Raw genomic sequence first — 20,669 nt, forward strand, 5'->3', positions numbered from 1 at the left:
AGTAGTAACCTTTAAATGTATTTTTTCAGATAGTGGCAGAGGATCAGTTCTGTGGTCACCAAGGCAATGATATGTATGATGAAGAAAAAGTGAAATACACTGTTTTCAAAGTATTAAAAAACTCCACGCTTACAGAATTTGTTCAAAATCTCTCTCAAACAATGGTAAGTTTTCTGTAGCTGAATATCTGTATGCATTTATTTTATTACATTATGGTTGCTTCATAGTCTTTATCTTCTCCAGATATTGGCAGCAGTCATGATTTAGACCTTTTAAAATAGAATATTTGGGCTTAATAATAAGTATCTTAGCCTTTTTGTTTCTTTGTTTCCTGTCACAATTTTTATTTATTTTAGGGATTTCCCCAGGATCAAATCAGATTATGGCCAATGCAAGCAAGAAGTAATGGAACAAAAAGACCTGCAATGTTAGATAATGAAGCAGATGGCAATAAAACGGTAAATATTCATTGATAGAGGACATTATTTCTGTACATCACCCATGATTTTTAGTTCTCTTTAAGAATCTGGAAGTTTGAAACATCAGATTTTTCAGGGTTTTAATTTAACCTGTACCTGGTAAAGTTTGATACTTGAGAAGACTTGAGATTTAGTGGAGTGATTTGGGTAGGAGGGAAGAGTGTGGTGCATGGTTTTTCTTACATGAAAAAAGGCATGATCATGATTTTTATGTTGGATTTCAAACAGAAATGTCTTTTTGAGTCCTCAATTATCTTGGCAAAAACTCTGGATTTAATGAAATGTGTTGCTTAAAATGTAAAACATCGTGTCTAAATACCACAGAAAATGGTGATTGGTTTCACTGTCCTGTTACTTCTAGAGTTTTAAGTAATTTTCTTGCCATAATAAAGACAGCTGTAGGTATAATTTTTTTTCTTAATGAAAAAGAAAGAGGTCCACTTTAAATAAAACCTATAATTGGTGCTTCATGAAAACCTTTTTGGTGTTTTTATATCTGTCATTGTTTCTTTTGATAAACTTCCTGTCAATAATGCAACTAAAAAAAATAAATCGCCCACTCATAGAATGTCGTAAAGTTCTTGTATCTGATGAAAATGCAGGTATCAGATTATATTATATTCTCCAGAGACTTTTTTTTCTTCTTCCACATCTTTCTACATAGATGATTGAGCTCAGTGACAATGAAAATCCATGGACAATATTTTTGGAAACAGTAGATCCAGAGATGGCTGCTACTGGAGCAACATTGCCCAAGTTTGATAAAGATCGTAAGCATATATGCTAAAACTTGAGTAAATACAAAGTACTTTTATTTTGGGTATATCTCAGAAAACATTGTGCAGTTCTTTTTTCAATTATGACATCGATGTACCCGTCAAACTACAGTGCTGAAATTAGTTTTTTTTCTGCAGTTTTCCCCTTATTTCTCTTCAAATGTAAAACGTGTTTCACATGGTTTTATTATCACTGAATAAATTATTTTTTTATATATATATAATGTTTTTATAAAAAATTCAGCATTTAAGACTATTTTAAGGGCGTTAATCCAATTAATAAATCAAAGACACATCTTTGATGCTGTTTAAATAAAAATATCTGGATGAATCTCTGCCCCGCCCTGACATACTCAAATAAGCCTTACTTAAAATTAAGTCTTGTTTCTTAATTTGTAGATGATGTAATGTTGTTTCTGAAGATGTATGATCCGAAGACTCGGAGTCTGAATTATTGTGGACATATCTACACACCTATATCCTGTAAAATACGTGAGTTCTAAAAATAAATTTTATTGTTATAATTTAAATTTTTCAAATACAATAGATTGCATATTTACTTTTTTCTTTTAATATTAGTTTTAACACTGAAATCAAAGGTAGGCCACAGAAAGAAATTCTGATTTCTCCCAACACCTGATAGTTTTCTTCCCCATGTTGGGTCAGTGGAACTTCCTGCAAGGCTGAGGCATTGCTTTAATACACTGTTGACTGTTGGTTAATTTTTTGTTACGTTTGCTGTATTCACCAGGTGTTGTTGAACATAAACAGTTGTTTCAGACTTGCTGTAAAGTTTTGTGATTTGATATTACTCGTCAGTTTGGTTTTTTCCTTGTATTTCAAGTTTTTTTTGTGGAATGTACTTCTACAAAAGCTTTTAAAATAACCCTTCTACAACTTTTCACTATAGTAGCCTGAGAGCAGCTGCTCAGACTGAATTGGGCATGAGCCTTGGTTTTCATATGGGTCCATTTAAAGAATTCAGCAAATGTCCACCAAGTAAAAATACTTCGATTTGTCATTTTGAATGTCTTATTTTGTAGACTTGTATGTGCTTTCTAATTTTGTATTTTAGCTGCCTTAATATTTTATTTTTTTTTAAGAGATTAAAATTTTTCTCTGGGGGAAGGAACAGTGTTATTTCAGCTCTTTGATCTTTGTTGGCCTTACACACATTTTTGTTGTTCCGATGAAGTAAAAGGAAACTTTAAAATCTATCTCTGGGATGATGGTCAATAAGGGAAGCTATAACCTGAAAGGCTCTCTTTCTTAGGCATTTTAAAACTCTTTTTCCAGGATAGAAAAATAGGTTCACTCCTTTTTAGGAGGTCTCACTAGCAGTTAAAGTGCAATGCATTTCACATTCCTTTTCTTTTCCAATAGGTGACTTGCTTCCAGTTATGTGTGAGAGAGCAGGATTTCCACAAGAAACTAACCTTATCCTCTATGAGGTTTGGATTGACAGACTTTTTGTAACATTTTTGTCTTTCACATGCTATAACTAGAGAAGAAGAAGCTTTATTGGTTAAAAAAGGTTGCTTATAACAATGGTAATTTATAATCATAAGCAATCCTGTAACCTTCAAACCTAAACTTTGAAGTTTACAGTGCTGCAAGAGAGTACCAACAGATAGTTGATATCAAAACAGATTTAAAATTAAACAACTAAAGTGTGATGCTTTAAAAACAAAAGACAGCAGAGTTAAGAAAACGTTGCGTCTTCTCCTTCCTTCCCCAAGTTAGAAATCAGCAAACAAAATACTTAGTCTGCTAACATGTTTCTGCCCAAATACAGAAATCTTTTTAATGGCTGTATTTATTGAGTGCTGAAGATGCAGATCTTGCCAAGGCAAAGTCCTTGCTATAGTAAGAGCAAGGAATTTTTTTTTTTTTCATTGTGATTTTTGTTAGCAGTCATGCTGCTCTCTCTGGTGGTTCCAGGGCAGCACACACACTTCCATCTTAAAAAGCAGAACTGTCAGGTACTCCTACTGTGTGCAGGTCAGGGTTACAGTTTGATTCCAGTTTGTTTAGACAGTTGCTTTTATCCCAAGAGATCAACCTACAAGTATAAATATGTAATATGCATATAGATATTTTATAACATAGGCATTTTTAATATGGTTGGTGTTTTTTTTGGTTTTTTATTTAAGACAAGTGAATTGCTGTACAAAAGTTCTGCATTATTAAAATAAGTGAGCATAATTAGGGTTCTCCAAGCTTCCTGGAAGCTGCATCAGTAGAAAATTAATCTCTGAATTTTGGAAAATTTTCAGTGCTAACAAGATAATACTGAATTATAAAATAGTCTTGAAAATTAAGATAACTTGAGTGAGACTCCAAAGGTAAAAATGAGCAGCCAGCTTTATCAATAGCAACTAGATGTATCTGGACCATAGCTAAGATTACATTTAATTTACATACACATATGTATCCATTTGTTTCAGTTGAAAGAAGATACAAGTTACCTTATCTGAGGATTTCTTCACTATTGTGACCTTTATTTTTGTCTTTATTCTGTGATCAACAATTTTTGTTCTTTATTGCAGGAAGTTAAACCCAATTTAACAGAAAGGATTCAAGACTATGATGTATCTCTTGATAAAGCTCTTGATGAACTCATGGATGGCGACATCATAGTGTTTCAGAAGTATGTATTTTAAGGTGCCAGTTTATCATTGCAATTAAATCACGTGGTTCACATTGAAAGCATAATTTCCTTTAACTTAGCATTTTTAACAAGAGCAAAGTAGAATTTTCCAACAGTAGACATGTTCTCAGCAGTTCTCATTTGTTTATTCAAAGGGGAAATGAAAAAAATTTTGGTAGTATTTTAACGATCACATGCCACATTATTTAAAGAAAAGAAGATTTCATCCTAGTTTAGAAAACTCATAACCTAAAATAGGACTTAATATTACCCAAGAGTGTGGTTCAGCAACGTGTCCAAGTTCTGCAACTTTTTACTTGGAGCTGCTGTAACTTGGAAACTGAAGAGCCTACCAACATTTCAGATCTCGGGCTCTGTACCATTACTGCTGTTCAAGGCTCTTGGCTTGGAGCTCCTTTCAGCCTAGAACTAAACTAAACTGCGTTCCCTTTTTTCCTTTTACTCATGCACAACAGTGAGTTCCATATCAGTCTGCAGTGATGAGATGCTCCCAGTTTGCCTGAGCGTATGCGACTCATAGGTGTACTAGTGCTTCAACTGAGTTTTCTCCCAGGCCAAAGGAGAACTCCTGCATCTTGTATCCATTAAAGGGACCTTTCATAAGCTTGTCAGGGCTATAAATCAGCACTTCTATGCTCTCACTCCTGATGGTCACACCCAACTGTGTTGCTCTGTTTCTCTCCATGGGCTGACAGTGGGTGGAAGCCAGCTAGTCTATCTGCAGCACTCTTACCCCAGATTATGTGAGATGAATGTATTTCTCATGTCATGCCTTGGAACTCGCATTCCCTGTTGACCCAGTTGGTGTTAAGCACCTTTGGCTGGCTGCTGACTCCTGGGTAAGTGCACAGCTTGTACCCTGGTGCTATTTCTCTGCTGAGAAGATAGGGGTACCAGTCAGTAGTGACCCAAACCAGCGTCTGTGCCGACTGTTTCGCACTATTGTACATCTGGCCTCTCTGCAAAGCAATTCATACAGGAGTATATGGAAAGCTGTAGCAATGCGCAGTAATGTGCCAGGATGGGGGGGAGGGATGACTGCTGCTAGAATGCTGCTGTGAAAGGGCTGGCGTCGGTACCAGCGGATTGCCAAGTGAGCGAGCACAGCACGCGAGCGCGTTTGCCCTTGCACCGCACAGAAATGCTCAGGGGTGTGGGTCACTACTGACTGTATTAGTTCTACTGTGTACGAGTGGTGGCTCTTTAAAAAGGTTTCTAAACTTTTTTTCTGTATCTCAACTGTTGCTGACTTACTGTAGAACATGTTTTTAAAAGCCCTAACTGCGTGTACGTGTAACAATGTGATACGTAATGCTATTATCATTTGTTTGCTCTTGTAGGGATGACCCAGAAAATGATAACAGTGAGCTACCAACAGCTAAAGAATACTTCCGAGACCTTTATCATCGTGTGGATGTCATTTTCTGTGATAAAACCATCCCCAATGACCCAGGCTTTGTTGTTACTTTATCCAATAGGATGAATTACTTTCAGGCATGTGTCCTATTTGTCTCTGCTTTTGTTTCCTTGTTCTGAAAGTAACTTTTGCATTAGTTTTCAAGTGCATTATACATATTTTTAGAAAAGAGTAGATCTGTTCTTGTACACATTTTGCACTGTGGTAGTGAAAAATTTAAGGAAGCCGCTAATGCTTGTGAGAAGAAAATACTCTAAAAACGCCCAGTTTTATTAAAAATGAGTTATTTGACAATAGGATTCTTTCTTGATGTGCCATTCTGCTCTGTCAGGGAAATGATATTCTAGTGCAATTATGCGTTTGCTTTCTAATGGACATGTAAAACTTGCTCAACTTATTCAGCTGTTAAATACCTAGGGAATCTAATGATACCTATTTTCTTCTGGTAATATCACCAACAATATTAATTTTCTAGACCAAACTGTATTGCTTTCTTCACAGAATGCTGTTTAACGCTCAGTGGTACTAGCAGGTCAAACCTGTTGTGCTCAGAAAAGGTGACTGGGAGTGTTTAGAAGAAGAAAACTGAACAATGAAACTTGAAAAAAACGCATAAAATAAAGTTGATCTCATCTATTAAGCGCCTGAGTAGATTTGGCTCCCTACAGTTCTCCTGCACTTGCTCTTGTCAGTGTCAAAAACTTAAAAACAGACAAGTCTCTTTTCTGTCACCAAGGGCAGGAACTTTGAGCACCTGCTTACACAGGGGAAGTCAGGGATGGCTTTTGCTATCCTGTTCTCATCATCTGCTTTTCGGCAACTCGCTTTTATTTCATTTTTACTTGAACTGTAAGTTCTTTATACCTTATTTTGGTAAGGGAAATACAGACAGTGAATCCTCATGCTTTTTTTGAGGCAGTGACATGAAATACACTGATGGGAATAATGTGGTGATATTTCCCAGCAAGCTGACTTCCTTGGAGTGAATTAAAGAACAGTGGGAATTTTCAAAGAGCAAGTCTTACTTATTTCCCCATTAATACTAGAATTAAAACAAAAAACCCCACTAAAAACAAACAAAAAACACAAAAGAGGAGTAGAGCTATTGTTGTGGATTTTGTGGCCTTTTGGTGACAGTGATTTATTGTAATAAAACAATTTCCTTTTTTTCCCCTAGTGTATCTTACTCTGTCAACTGTTCAGAAGCTAAAGATACTAGTTGATTTTGCCTTGGAAGTAGACATAGTGGATCTCTCAGAATTTCAGTAGCATAATGTTTGTGAAATGTAATGAATGACTGTATGATTGTAGAGCAATGTCATAACTGTCTCAGTTCAGAACTTACAAAAAAATTTATTTGCAGGTTGCAAAGACAGTTGCGCAAAGACTTAATACAGACCCAATGCTATTACAGTTTTTCAAGTCCCAAGGGTAAGATGTATTTCCTTAGTGTTCTGTGTCTGAAATATTCTTTAAAATACTTAGCCCAAATATAGATAAGTAGCAGTTACTCTGTGGTTTTTTTCCAGCTTGTAAACTAATTCTTAAGCAGTAAAATGTTAGTGTTCTGGCATGCACAGCAAGTTGCATAGACAGTTTAAAGTATTGCAGTGGCTGACACTAGAGCCTCAAGGAATTGCACATTTTGGAAGAGTTCCAGTAAGTGTCATTGAAAAAAAACTGCATTTTAAAGTATCACTGTTTAAATGTCTAAAATCATTAATTACTTCAAAGCCTGACTGTATGGGACAAATTATTAAGCTAATCTAAGTGGTGTTTCAGTGAATGCACATTTCTAGAATGGAGGAGAGCAGAAAAAAGTGTACATAAAAGCAGGATTTTTGCTGATTTATGCAGGAGTTACTTCACTGTTGTTTTTTTTTGTGTTGTTTTTTTTTTTTACATCCACCCCCTCACCCCCCTCCCCAAGTCTGCAAATGAGGTTTTTTGAAGATGACTATGATCTAACAAGTTCCCAGCTGCTAAAAGGGACATTTCTGATTAAAGTGGTATTCTCAGGCACAGTTGTGTAAAACTGGATTTGAATCTGTATAAAACTATAGTAGAAAACAGCATATCAGTAGTTCTAGGTATATGCTGCAGCAATAATGCACACACAAAAATTACCCCATCGTTTTGTATTCCTGTAAATATAGATTGATCTTTATTAACCTGTAGGTATCTCCCTTCATCATCAATGAACCTGTCATAATTTGAGTAGCTCTTCTTCCCCCCCCCCCCCCCCCCCCCCCTTTTTGATTCTCAGGAGTTGTGTGGTCATTCAAAGAGAGTTTAAAGAAATAATTTAAATTAAAAACCTTTGTCTTGTAGTTGCACGTACTGGCTTTTTTTGCCATGAGCCACAAGTAATTTAATCTCTTTTAACTTTACAGCTTAACTTTTACTAAAGACTGAATTCTAAATTTTACAAATACATTTTACAGTGCTGTGGTCACTCTGGAATTTGCTGTGTCATATGGCTCCACAAATTAACCTTTCACAATCTAAAGCATGTGCTGCTCTACTAGTAGTTTCAGAGGAATGTAGGTCTGCCGCCCTGAAGCATTAAAGGCGACCTTGTAAACATCCAAGAGAGTTAACACGCACAGTTAATGGTATTTCTGTTCCCATACACTCACCTGTTTTTAAAAATCACTAAAGCACTGAGTATAATGCTGCTTAGGCTGTGCTAGCAATTATATGAAATTGGAAGCCAAGAATAAAAAATGTACTTGGTACTTGGATTTATTGAGCAGTGCTGGATTGTAAAGAGATACTTGTTTTTCTTTTTCGTTCTGTAGTTATAGGGATGGCCCTGGTAATCCTCTTAGACATAATTATGAAGGTACTTTAAGAGATCTTCTGCAGTTCTTCAAGCCTAGGCAACCTAAAAAACTTTACTATCAACAGGTAAGAGTCTTTTGTTTTTATTGGTGTGAATTTAAAAAAAAAATAATTCTGCCCTATACAAAGTATGCCTAAAGTGTTTTTCTTTTCTTCCTTAAGCTCAAAATGAAAATAACTGATTTTGAAAACAGAAGAAGTTTTAAATGCATATGGCTAAATAGCCAGTTTAGGGAAGAGGTGAGTGAGGCTGGCTGTTACAAACTTGCTGTCATTTCTATGTCAAAGCTGGTATGGCTGTGGTTATGGTGCAGTTCGCACACCTGTTGTCCGTGAAGAACACAAAATTAGAATGAAGTTGTACCTTATGTAAAAAAAACAAACTAATAAAAACAACCCCAAACCACAAAAAACGCATAAAAAAGAAAATTTAAAAAGATTGTTCCAGTTCTTAACAAAAACTTTGAAGATGATTGGTGTTCACTTCAGTAATTGTTATCTTTTAAAGATGAGTTTGTCATGAAGAGAAGAATACAGTGTGTTTTGTGCTTTAATAAGGTTGGTTACATTTTTCAGGTTTCCTAATGATTATTCTGTTTCAAATTCCGTAGGAAATAACAGTATATCCAGATAAGCATGGGTGTGTGCGGGACCTGTTAGAAGAATGTAAAAAAGTTGTAGAACTCTCTGAAAAAGGTTCAGGGAAATTAAGGTAAAGCTGGAAGATTTTGATTTCCGTTATGTGATCATGTAGATTGTGTGCAGAAAAGTATCCATAGAATTTAAAATAGTGTAGAAACCATTATTATCAAATGAAGTCTGATACTCTGTTAAAAATAAAAAGCTTCCAGATTCACACTGCTAAGAGAGTTTTTTTTTTTAACTACAAATATAATTTTTTTTATTTATTTATTTATTTTCTATTTCATGAAGTTACATCCTTGAGATGCATAAGTTTCATCAATTGCATTTTTTGACTCTGAACTTAATAATTGTTTCCAATTCAAGCATTTCATGCTGTTCACTTCTCAGAGGTTAAAAGTGTGGTCGTTCAAAGAGAGTTTAAAGAAATAATTTAAATTTAAAACCTTTGTCTTATAATTGCACATACTGGCTTTTTTTGCCATGAGCCAGAAGTAATTTAACCTCATGTTAACTTTACAGCTTAATTTTTACTAAAGACTGAATTTTAAATTTTACAAATACAGTAATACTATCTTTTAGCATCCTGACTAACACTAATCCTTCTCAAAGTTTGAGAAAAAAATATTGCATTGATTATTTTTATTTTTTTTTAAATTTTTTAAAAATGCTTTTCCTGTTTGTTTATTTTTAAGGCTGCTAGAAATTGTAAGTTACAAAATAATCGGTGTCCATCAGGAAGATGAGCTGTTAGAGTGTTTGTCACCTGCAACAAGTCGAACGTTTCGAATAGAGGTAAATATTACTTTTGTAAAGAAACTTTAAAACTTGACTTTGAGAGAAGAAACTCTCAACTGGCGATTCTGATTTTCAAGTACTGTGATACTTTCAGCAAGCTAAATTACATGATTATATATATGTATTTTAAAAGGTAATGCTTCTAAAAATTTTTCCTTTGTTCCATCTACTTCCCTATAATGATTTCGTTCTTCAAATTTTAATGTATGTTTATTATAACAATACGTGAAGACTTGGCAAGGGCTTGTCCATAGAACATTTGCTGCCTTAGCAATAATTGTTTGAGGACTCATGGCGTAACTGTTTATCCTTAGAACCAGTTTCATACTTAAATATTCCAGAAGACTTTGTTTCCTTTTCTGTTAAGTTTGAGCTTCTTGAGCCAAATTTTTATACTTATCATGTGATTTTTGTAAACATTTCATCAAGCAAATCTGTTAACTTGGCTCAAAGATCAGAAATTAAAAAAAAAAACAAAAAAAAACACTTCCAATGTATACTGTAATGAAGCGATGGCAGGAGGTCTGTGATATTGCTATCAGCTACTACTACACCTGATACAAGATTTCATGTCAAAAAAGCCATTTGGGGAAGCCAGGAGAATATTTACTGAGGGGAAGCTGAAATGCTGTCATGCCAGGGATGAATGAGTCTTGTAAAAAGACTCTGTTAAACGGCATGGTTCTTTTAATTGTTTTTAAATAAACTTGTTTTACACCAATTATGCTTTTAGTTACTTAATTATTAATTAAGTATATAAGTATTAAGTATATAGTTACTTAATACTTTTTGGGGACGTTTTAACTGATTGCAGGCATAATTTTGTGTCTGGATCTAGGAAATTCCTCTGGACCAGGTAGATATAGATAAAGAAAACGAAATGCTAATCACAGTGGCACATTTTCACAAAGAGGTCTTTGGGACATTTGGAATTCCATTCTTGCTGAGGATACACCAGGTACAGTATGCCTCCTCCTTTTTCTCCACGTGGGATTATATTGATGATGATTTCTTAAAGCACTGCCAAATAAATTGATTATTATAAAAAGTGTATTGGAAAATACTGCTCTTGTAATAAAGGCTTCTGTCCCTTACATGCCTTTTTACGGTTAAGTTATTTACCACCTCAGTTCTCTTTTGCATATAGAGATTGTTTAGTGTTTCGGTGAGTCTGTGCAATATCTAGAAAGCAGCCAGGGACTTGAAATACTACCACAGCAATACTAATCCCCGCAGAACCCCTGCCAACGGACCTAGAAGCCTATTTGTAATACCACTTCAGTAATTGCAATGCCAACTTGTTAGCAAGAGTGGCTAGGCCATGGTTGCTTGGCTTCTTACTGAGACACATGATTATGAAAACTGAGTTTGTTTTCTTGAACATTTTCTAAGATGACTTTGTATTTCATAGCTTCTGTAATTTGATGTGCTTTATCTTCTAGGGCTGGAAGTTAGTACAAGAGTGAAAGCTGATTTTGAAAGTTTAATTTAAATTGTTAAGTTTTTATGTGGTGCTGCTCCAACTGAATGTCACACTAATTCTTTTAATATCAAAGTGTATTTCTGGGGGCAGTTAGCAGTTTGCTTCTAAACTTTTTTCTGGTTCATGTATGTTAGTTTGTATGAAAATTACCTACTTTTATAAAAGTTTTGGACTGAGAAATATGTCCACGTCTCTGAATCCAATAGCATTTCACTATATTCCGTATTTTTGATCAATGTAGAGTAAAACCATTTCCAAATGGTGGAAACCATTTGTACTTCATTTCCATGTCTATGACAGTTGATATATATTATTCGTCTTTAAGTTGATGCTGATCCATCACTTTTTTTGGGGGCAGTTTACATACACAGCATGCAGAAACATACTACAAAAATTACTAATTGAGGGGGAGCATCACAGGTGTAGAGTTTTTAAAAAGTAATATGCTTAGGAAGGATATGTAAAATTTTTTTTCCCCAAATTCCTGTTTTGCTGCTAATTATCTAACTTTGTTTCTTACCTTTAACCTAACTTGCACATACCACTAGCAGTGCCTGGTCGATTTATGGGACAGTTTGCATGATGATGAATTAATAAGACTTACAGTTGCTGAATTTATAGCAAGTTGTATGTTGTTATTCTGTATTGTAGTGCATGATGTTGACATTGTGCAATTTTGTAAATAGCTGAGAGATTAAGGCAATGTATTTCAATTAAGCTTAAAGCAGGAACTATTAACAGCACCCCTTTTTTTTCCAAGATTATTTTTTTTTACATTAAAAATCTTGATGTCATTATCAGGGTGAACACTTCAGAGAGGTTATGAAGCGGATTCAGACAATGCTGGACATACAAGAAAAAGAATTTGAAAAGGTAATGGCAAGTTGGAAGAGGTTTTTATTGCTGACTGTAGATCCTAACTTGAGTTTATTTTAAGAAGTTGGAACACCACAGATTTGGGATAAGTGTAGATTTTGATCAATAGAACAGTTGCTTGACTTAAATAAGAGAATAATTAGGTAGGGTCTGTCGGAGTAGTATTCCTGTCCTGTATCAAAAGAGATAGTCAGCAAAACGTTAAAGTGACCTAGAAGAGTTTAGATGGTGCAGGACCTCTAGAGGCCACCCATTTCAGGTTCCTGCTCAGAGCAGAACTAACTTGAAGTTAATTCATGTTGCTCAGGGTTTTACCCAGTTGCAGTTTGGAAACTCCCAAGGATGGGAATTCTGCCATGTTCTAGGCACTGTATTTTAAAGCATCATGGCTATCACTGTGAAGACACTTCTTTTCCTTACGTGTAACCAGGATTTTTCATTTTGCAACTGGTGATGATTTTGTCTTGTCCTTTTGCTGTGCAGCTCTTGAGAGGAGTCTGTGTAACAGTCTTCAGCTGGTGGAAGACTAGATGCTTGTGTTAGCCTTTTCTTCTTTGGGCTAAACAAACCCATTTCCATTAGCTGCTTGTATGCCATGGAGTCCAGCCCCCGAACTGTCTTACTGGACTGTTACTGGACTTGCTGCAGTTTGTTGCCATCTCTTTTTCCCTGGAGGGCCCGCACCTGGATACAGGATTCCACGTGCAGTCTCGTGATTTCCTGAGCATTCATTTTATCCTATTGTTGAGGTCGTTGATGAAGATTTTAAACAGGAATGGCCTATATCAACCCCTGAAGAATACTACTCATAACCAGCTGCAAGTTAACCTATGACATTAGACTTGAAGGCTTTATTTTACTGTGGTATCTTAGTAGGTTTTTTCTTTCTTTTTCATAGTTTAAATTTGCAATTGTAATGATGGGCCGACACCAATATCTCAATGAAGATGAGTATGAAGTGAACTTGAAAGATTTTGAGCCCCAGCCTGGTGAGTTGTTAGACAACTTGTCTGTTCCTTTGACCTGTTGAAGCTGCTCTGCCAGTTGTCATAATGTGATCATCCTTAACTCGGGATGCAGAAAGAGATCGTTCTTTGTACATGAAATACATTACATGTAGTAAATAAGCAAGTATTTGTATATGCTCGTGTGCACACTAACAGTGTTAAGTGTATATGTTAGTTATTAATATACCTATAAAATACATATTCTCAGACTAAGTAATCTGTTTCCTTGTAACTTAAAAGTTTGCATTTGAGTTACCAAACGGGTCAAATGTCTGTAGAACATACTTTACAGAAGAGAGTTGCATCTTTTCTGTATTGACCATCTGCTCCCCTGTATGTTTGATTCTCACATTTGTTATTGGAGTGTGTGCTCTTATTATTCCTAAATAATACTAAGGTGCATTCTCATAGGATTCTTATTTTAAGTGTGCTGCAAAGAGGTATTTGAATTCTCATATTCATTGAAGACACTTCTTGTTCATTCTTGGTATCTTCAATGAATCTGAAGAATCTAAGGAGAATGATACATATGTGAATGGGACGCTGCTTAGATTTTCTTTTCCGAAGAGGCGATTTACCAAGCTACAAATGCAGCTCTGTTCTGAATTTGTTTGTGGATGGTCTACCATCTTGTTTACTTGATTGATATTTAAAGCTCTATTCTCTGAGGAATTTACACATAGGAGAAACCAGCTTAATCCTTCAGCAGCTCCACCAGAGTCATCTTTTGAGAGTTTCAGCTGGGAATGGCACCTTACAGTCCGCAGTCAGGGCTCTGTTGAAAGCCTTGAATTTACTGTTTGTTGTTTTTTTTTTTTCCCCTAGCTTAGCTGAGTGTTCCTTTTTGTGAGCTGCTCTGTCTGGTAGAAACGAGATTGAGGACAATTTGCTCTCTGCAGTTCTATTTTTCTGACAATTATGAGCTCTGTTTTTTGTTGGCAGGTTGTGCTAGGGGCAAACTTCTCTGATTTTTTTTTTTTTTTTTTCCCCAAGCTATGTTCTGGATTTATGTAACAGTTGTAAAGGAATCCTGTAACTGTCCATTTCTTTCGAAACCCACAGAGACATAGACCGATACCATTAATGAGTACTTTGCAGGAACCTAGCAAAAAGTCCTCTCATGGTATATTACACAGCCAGGTTTACGGCTCATGGCTGTGAATATGAGGGGACTTGCCAAAACTTTGAATGCCTGTGTCTGCACAAGTCATCAGTGAGCAGAGAAGCATGTCACTGGAGGGGCCTGCAGAAAAACTGCACTAGTTGTGAGGGGTCTCTGGATGACAAACTCGGAGGTGGAATTTCTGGATGGACAGATAAGCCCTTACTTGTGTGGTCAGAGCAGCCAGAGTCCTGATTTTGTTCTGCGAATCATCTTTCTGAAGGTGGGAAGGGGAAGGCAATAGTCCAAAACGAACTGTCAGACTTTGTGAGTAAAGCAGAGCCAGTATTGCCAAAACAACCTGAAAGAACTAAACAGGTAAATAGGTCAAAAGTACAGATCATGGCAGAAATTGGAAAAGGGAGAACTTGAACTGTTTGTAGGAGTCGCATGGAATGTGAGATTCAAAGGATTTTAATTTGAGAGTTCACGGGAAGTTGCCCCTTTGATACAATACACTTTGATGCAACTCATTCCCCCTAAAATTCTCCTATGGGTGATAATATGATGCTCTAATGCCTTCTTATCTAAGTAGTATTTCAAAGTGTGGGGATCACATGTTTCTACAAATAGCAAATTTTAACACATGCTGGACTGATTGAACCAAAGTTTTGGCATTCTGTAATATTATTGACATAGCTGATGTCAATAGTGTACCTCTCCTTTTACAAAGATGTACTCTTAGCAATGACTGTGCTGGCGCTAACGGTGTAGGACTTCATGTCTTTCTTTAAAAGACATTCAAATGATCTCAGCAAGATTGGCAGTTCTCTTTTATATTTGACATTGACCATTGTGTCAGACAAAAAGACAAATAATTTTGATTGAAGAAATTATATATAAAAAAAGCAGATGCAAGCAACCAAAAAGGTGGAGTGTTTTATGCTGTAGTGGTTGCAGTTGATGGCTTTGAATGTAGGAGTGTGCTTTTCTTGCTGGGGGGCTGTTTAGTTTCTGCCTTTATCATTTCACTTCAAAGAACATTTGATGCTCTGCATTGATGACATCGTAAAAGAGAATTTCTTCCATTTGCGCAAAGTGTGTGGACTGTGGTTTCTCATGAGAACTAGTGGTAGATAAAACCATACTAGGTAGAACAAGTGAAAAAATCCGTATGTTTTCTTTACAATCTAAATATGACTAAATTTCTGTCTCAGAAAATAAAGAAGAGGTCAGTTACATGATTTCTTAATTAACTTATTATTTGCATTTTACATGTGTTGAACAAATATTTCCACTTAAACCAGGTGATAAGAATAACAATACAGCAAAGAGAACTTACAATACGGCAAATACTATAGGTTGTCATATTTGGATGGTGGATGCCTTCCTGTTTAAAACAGGCTCAGCTCTTTGGTGAAAGCTGGTACTTTGTGCCTCTGGCCATAAATTATAACAGTAGTTTTCTTGCTTTAGCACTCACTTCACTGGTGTAAACTCCTATAAGTGACTGAAGAGAAGGAAAACCAGCTACCTGATCCAGAATCAGCTGTAAAATGTATTATTGGAAGGAAAGCAATGGTCAGGAAATCTACCCTGTTGGCTGTGGACTGCAGGACTGTTACAGAATCATAGAATAGTTTGGGTTGGAAGGGACATAAAAAGGTCATCCAGTCCAGCCCCCCTGCAGTGAGCAGGGACATCATCAACTGGATGAGGTTGCTCAGAGCCCCGTCCAACCTGACCTTGAATGTTTCCAGGGATGGGGCATCTACCACCTCTCTGGGCAGCTGTTGTGCAGTCCTCTTCCATATCCTGTGATTCCTAGCAAACTGTGAACAAGGCACACAGGAGTAGCTTGTGTAAAGGAAACTTTCCAATTTAGCCTTAAAACCTCATTATTTTTTTTCTCTTTTCTTTTCTAGGCAACATGTCTCATCCAAGGCCATGGCTAGGGCTTGACCATTTCAATAAAGCCCCAAAGAGAAGTCGCTACACTTACCTTGAAAAAGCTATTAAAATCCATAACTGACTTACTTAACCAGATTGTCAAGGCAAGGGACAAAAATAAGTGTGTGTGTGCACCTTTTTAACAACTGTAGAACTTTGGTACACGTGCACTATATCTGAAGTCTTCAGCAAGAGGATTTGCTGCTGATGTTAATTTTATTTTGTTGAGGCTGTTCAGTTTGGCTTCTCTGTATCTATTGACTGCCCTTTTTGAGCAAAATGAAGGTGTTTTTATAAAGCTTGGATGCCAATGAGAGTTATTTTATGGTAAACGTAATGCAAGGCAATTGTCAGCATATTGAGGGAAGAGTTTAGTAGAACAGTTGACATTGGCAAAATATTTGTCTGTAGTACGTTTATAGATGGCATAAGCTGGCTGGCTGCCCTTCCCGGTATGGTGTTCACCATCACAGCAGCTAGTAAGTCTTATGTTTAGACTCACATCAGATTTATTTCCTTCAGTTATACTTTAAATGACATTTTTGTGCATTTGTAAATGCAAAAAACTCACATCATCAATAAATAGCAATCTCTACTTCATTGTGTACATTGTTGGCACTTATTCGGGATTTTTGTCTCCTCCAGCTGCATAGAATCTTTTTTAATAAACTAGTTTTCGTTTAATTTAGTCACTACTTTGCATCCTGTTTTGCCAAGTGGATGCCCTGAGTCCTAAAAAGAGATATTTGGGTCTTTTTATTAAATTTTCAACCATTGATAAATACCATTGTGATTTATTATGCCATCTTCTGGCAAATAGAATGACACTCAAAAGTTGGCAAAAGCAAGTGAATGGATTATAAATATCATTAATTTAGTTAACATGGGAAGAGATGGGGAAAACACGAGAAATAGCCTTTTAGCACAGAGGGCATGCTCTCACTAGTGTTTAGTAAGCTGTTGACTTTGTATAAAAAAAGAGGAAAAAAAAAAGAAAAAAGAAGAAAAAAAGAAAAAATGAAATTGTATATTTAATGAATGAACATGTACAATTTAACACTTGGAGGTTAATTTTGTTGGGTGAGTCTGCAAGTGAATTTCACTGATGTTGATATTCATTGTGTGTAGTTTTATTTCAGTCCCCAGACTGCTTCCTTTTATTTTGGAGCTAATGCCAGCCGCGTGTCTAGTTTTGAGTGCAGTAAAGATAGAATCAGCAATTCACACTTAATTTTTACATTCTTTTCCAGTATTTTATTTTGTTTCTGTAGCCGCAGTGTACAACAACTCTTCCTGTATATTGCCTTTTTTTGCTGGAAAATGTTGTATGTTGAATAAAATTTTCTATAAAATTTTTTTTCGGTGAGTGATGACATGGACATTGAAGAAGATTTCTCCTCTCCTTGGAAATAGAGTTTTGGGAAATGTTTTAATTTGTGAGGTCTTGCTAAAGGTGTGTTTTTTTTCTTAAGTGTTGATAATTGTATAATTCTCTTATTGGTTGTTTTGGGGAAAATTTGTGGGATTTTCTGTTTAACTGTTTTGGGTTTTGGAGGGTTTTTTGGTTTTTGTTTGTTTTTCCTCCTAAATAGTCACATTTGAGCTTAACAAATAAAAGTTTTTTCCAGGAAGGAGCCATGTACAATTAAGACAAATGGAAAAATTATTTTACTAGTTTGTTTGTAGAGCTTGTAGTAGAGTCTTTGTGGTAGACTTGACTCTGCCTGCCTGTACAAAATTTTTTGTGGTCCAGATTCGCAAGTCTAATATTATAAATGGTGTAAAATGAAATCTGGAGTCTCTAAAGGTAAGCTCTCTTAATAGAGTAATAGACGCACCACAATGTGTTCCCTGTATTCATAACCAAAACAAAGTGCTTAGAAGCTTCCCTTTCTCAGACCTATCAATAAACATTTAGCAGGGGCTGTGTACATGTGATGGCCTTCATACTTTTTCCTGAGATGGATTCTGGTGATTATTGAAAACACCAGCAAGTATTTTAAAATTAAATTTCAAGATCTATTTCATTCTTTTAGCTTTAAAATGAATTAGTCGCTCAAGTTTTAGGTGTGTTTGGGATTTCTTTTTGATTTATATCTTGCAGTGCTTTTAACTGTCTCTCATTTCCAATCATGGCAAACTAGTTGTTTACTTTTTTCTCTCTCTCTCTCTCTCTCTCTCTTTTTTTCTTTTTTGTCATCTCAGTGTGTAGGTTACAGGTAGAGGGAAGTGCTTAAATGGCATGCCTTAAGTGGATAAAGTTTTCCTTTGATTTGTGTTTGCATCGAACTGGTGAGAATTACAACACCTTCCAAGTGGTGTTTTTACTAGTACTCGAATTGTCTCTACAGGCTTTCAGTAAATGTCAGGATTTGTATTTCTGTAAAACCAGACTGTGGTCAACAGTAGTAAACCCTAATTATATTTTGCAAATTTAATGTTATGGTACACTGATATAAAATGGAGCTTGTATCTGAATGTCACTAAGTTTTTTTTAATTTATGGGGTGTTGGCAGCTTTTAGGGAATATCTTAAGAAACTGCAGTATTTCCTATTTCAGAAAAAAATTTCACTAACAAAATAAATTTTAGGTGCCTTTTGATTTTTAGATGACTGTTTTTTACACGCTTCAGTATTTGTGCTATTCCCACAGTAGTTTTGAAAAGATCATACTTTAAGGCATTCTTATGCAGTTTTCAATAACTGAAGTTTTTTATGAAATTTTTTTATTTTGAGCACGAGTAACTTGTTAGTCAAATGTGGAAACACACACACCTATGAAGAGAAGAGGAAGACAGGAGGTTTTCTCAGGTGCAGTACGTTTCTTCAGTTCATTCTAAAAAAATTGCAAGAATACAGCCTTTAAAATTACTGTGCTTTCCATTTCTTATTCAGAGTTTGGAACTACCTGGATAATAGACAGTGAATGCATTAAATTACGTTAATGATAATATAAGTGTTAAGCAATAAGGATGTAATTTCATGGTACACACCATCAGAGCAACATGATGTTAATGGCCCATCTGAATTCTCCCTACGAAAATAGCAAGTGTTGTTCCTGTAGATTTACATAGTGCCTTTTATCCTAAAGGAGTCCAAAGCATTCTGTGAAATCTAAGCGATTCATACGAGTGACATAGTTGCCGACTAGAGAATGACAGCCAACAAAAACACCCTTTATACAAGAAGGCTTGCTTAGCAACACCAGGACAAATCTGTGCTGCCGCAAGACACGTCGGAAGGATCGGGCCGATGTCGTACCGCAGGACCTGCAGAGTGTGCAGTGCCTCCCGCGTTACTGGATCTACCTCAGCTGCTGCCCCTCTGGAGCTGGCACGCCAGCATCCCACCCCGGCATCCCACTGGAGCTTGGACCAGCCTCTCCTGCGGGCTCTGCGCTGGCTGCAGGCGTCAGGGCCCAGATCTAAGCTACGCCATGTTTTTGCTATTTAATATCCTTTGTGAGAACTCGTTTTCTGTAGGAATTGTATATATTGTAAATAAAATAGACTAGGATACACACTGGATTGGTGTCTTGTCCATTCATTTTGGAAAAGATTGGGAATGACAGCTAAGGGGTTGTTCAGGAGTCAGCGTGATTGTGTGTCAAGAATGACATTCATAGAGTAGGGAGAGCTGGTCAGAAGCTAAATGCTGACTTCTGTGGCAATTTCCAGGTTTCTAACTCTTACTGTTTGTTTTTTTTTTTTTCTCAGAGGAACTAAAGCATTTGGATACAGAGGTGGGGTGCATCAGTGTTTGATGTGTGTGTGGCATGGTGTCACTTATTGTTGGCTTTTAAATCAGCCTGGCCTTTAGGGTCAGAAAAAGAGGAAAATGTTCACATGTGATATGCCTGAATCTGGCTTTAAATCTGTGCTCAACTTAATTTGTGTCCCAGGTGATGTTGAAGTTAGCTGTGTACGAGGCACGGCAGGAAATTAAATTTGCTAACCCCCAGGCTGTAGCTGGAAGCCTTTATAAAATACTTGTGTAAACTCTTGTGCTTCCAAACATTGGTGTAAAAATGCTCTAAATACTTCTGTTACATGTCTTCCACGCATCTTCAATCATGTATATAATTTCTTTTTTAGGCATATATTCATGTGTTTTCACTTGTGTACCTTTCCTTCTAAGCGTCATCTAGCTTGATGCTTTATTTACCACTACTTCAAAGCAAAGCTTGCTGTTTCACAGCCTGATTTTAAAATGGAGAAAAATTGTAACGTCTTAAAAAAATGTGTGAAACAGTGCCAAACCTGCTGGCCTGATTATCTACTTGGCTGCTTGTGGATTTAATTGTTGTGGTGCTATTTCCCATTAGGTCAAAGTAGGTTGGGTCACCAGAGGATGGTGAATTACCGACCTTGGTTCTGAGTGAAAGCTGGGGCAGCTGCTTTGGGAATTGCCTTCGTTGCACCACTGGCTTGCGAAGGCTGCGAGGTGTTGGCTCTGGGCTTCATGCAGGGCCATGGAGTCAGTGTAAAAGCTCCATTATAGAAACACCTCACTTGAGAAATGGCACTACCAAGCCCCTAAGTCCTCTCAGAGGTTGTCAGTTTCTAAACGTATAAAGTATAAAAATAATTCAAAGACAGGTAAGGGGCAGCTTGTTTCCAGGTGG

The 20,669-nt window shown here is 36.4% G+C and overlaps 1 protein-coding gene across 2 annotated transcripts in view; it reads left to right on the plus strand.

Annotated features, from left to right (window-relative positions):
• The window catches only part of USP7 (ubiquitin specific peptidase 7), a gene marked incomplete at its 3' end in the record, with an annotated part of 72,870 nt that extends 56,743 nt beyond the window's left edge, over positions 1-16,127 (plus strand). For both annotated transcript variants that reach the window (XM_082006557.1, XM_082006558.1), the window contains 16 exons: positions 30-164; positions 357-458; positions 1,144-1,249; positions 1,655-1,747; positions 2,639-2,706; positions 3,805-3,905; positions 5,267-5,420; positions 6,707-6,774; positions 8,145-8,253; positions 8,350-8,427; positions 8,799-8,899; positions 9,525-9,624; positions 10,466-10,585; positions 11,912-11,983; positions 12,885-12,975; positions 16,021-16,127. In XM_082006557.1, coding sequence (XP_081862683.1) covers positions 30-164; positions 357-458; positions 1,144-1,249; positions 1,655-1,747; positions 2,639-2,706; positions 3,805-3,905; positions 5,267-5,420; positions 6,707-6,774; positions 8,145-8,253; positions 8,350-8,427; positions 8,799-8,899; positions 9,525-9,624; positions 10,466-10,585; positions 11,912-11,983; positions 12,885-12,975; positions 16,021-16,127 — 1,605 coding nt within the window. The remainder of the gene's footprint in view (positions 1-29; positions 165-356; positions 459-1,143; positions 1,250-1,654; positions 1,748-2,638; positions 2,707-3,804; positions 3,906-5,266; positions 5,421-6,706; positions 6,775-8,144; positions 8,254-8,349; positions 8,428-8,798; positions 8,900-9,524; positions 9,625-10,465; positions 10,586-11,911; positions 11,984-12,884; positions 12,976-16,020) is intronic.
• Positions 16,128-20,669: the final 4,542 nt, after the last annotated feature.

The sequence above is a fragment of the Phaethon aethereus genome (genome assembly GCF_964289735.1).
Source record: "Phaethon aethereus genome assembly, chromosome: 15".
NCBI classification, from domain to species: Eukaryota; Metazoa; Chordata; class Aves; order Phaethontiformes; family Phaethontidae; genus Phaethon; species Phaethon aethereus.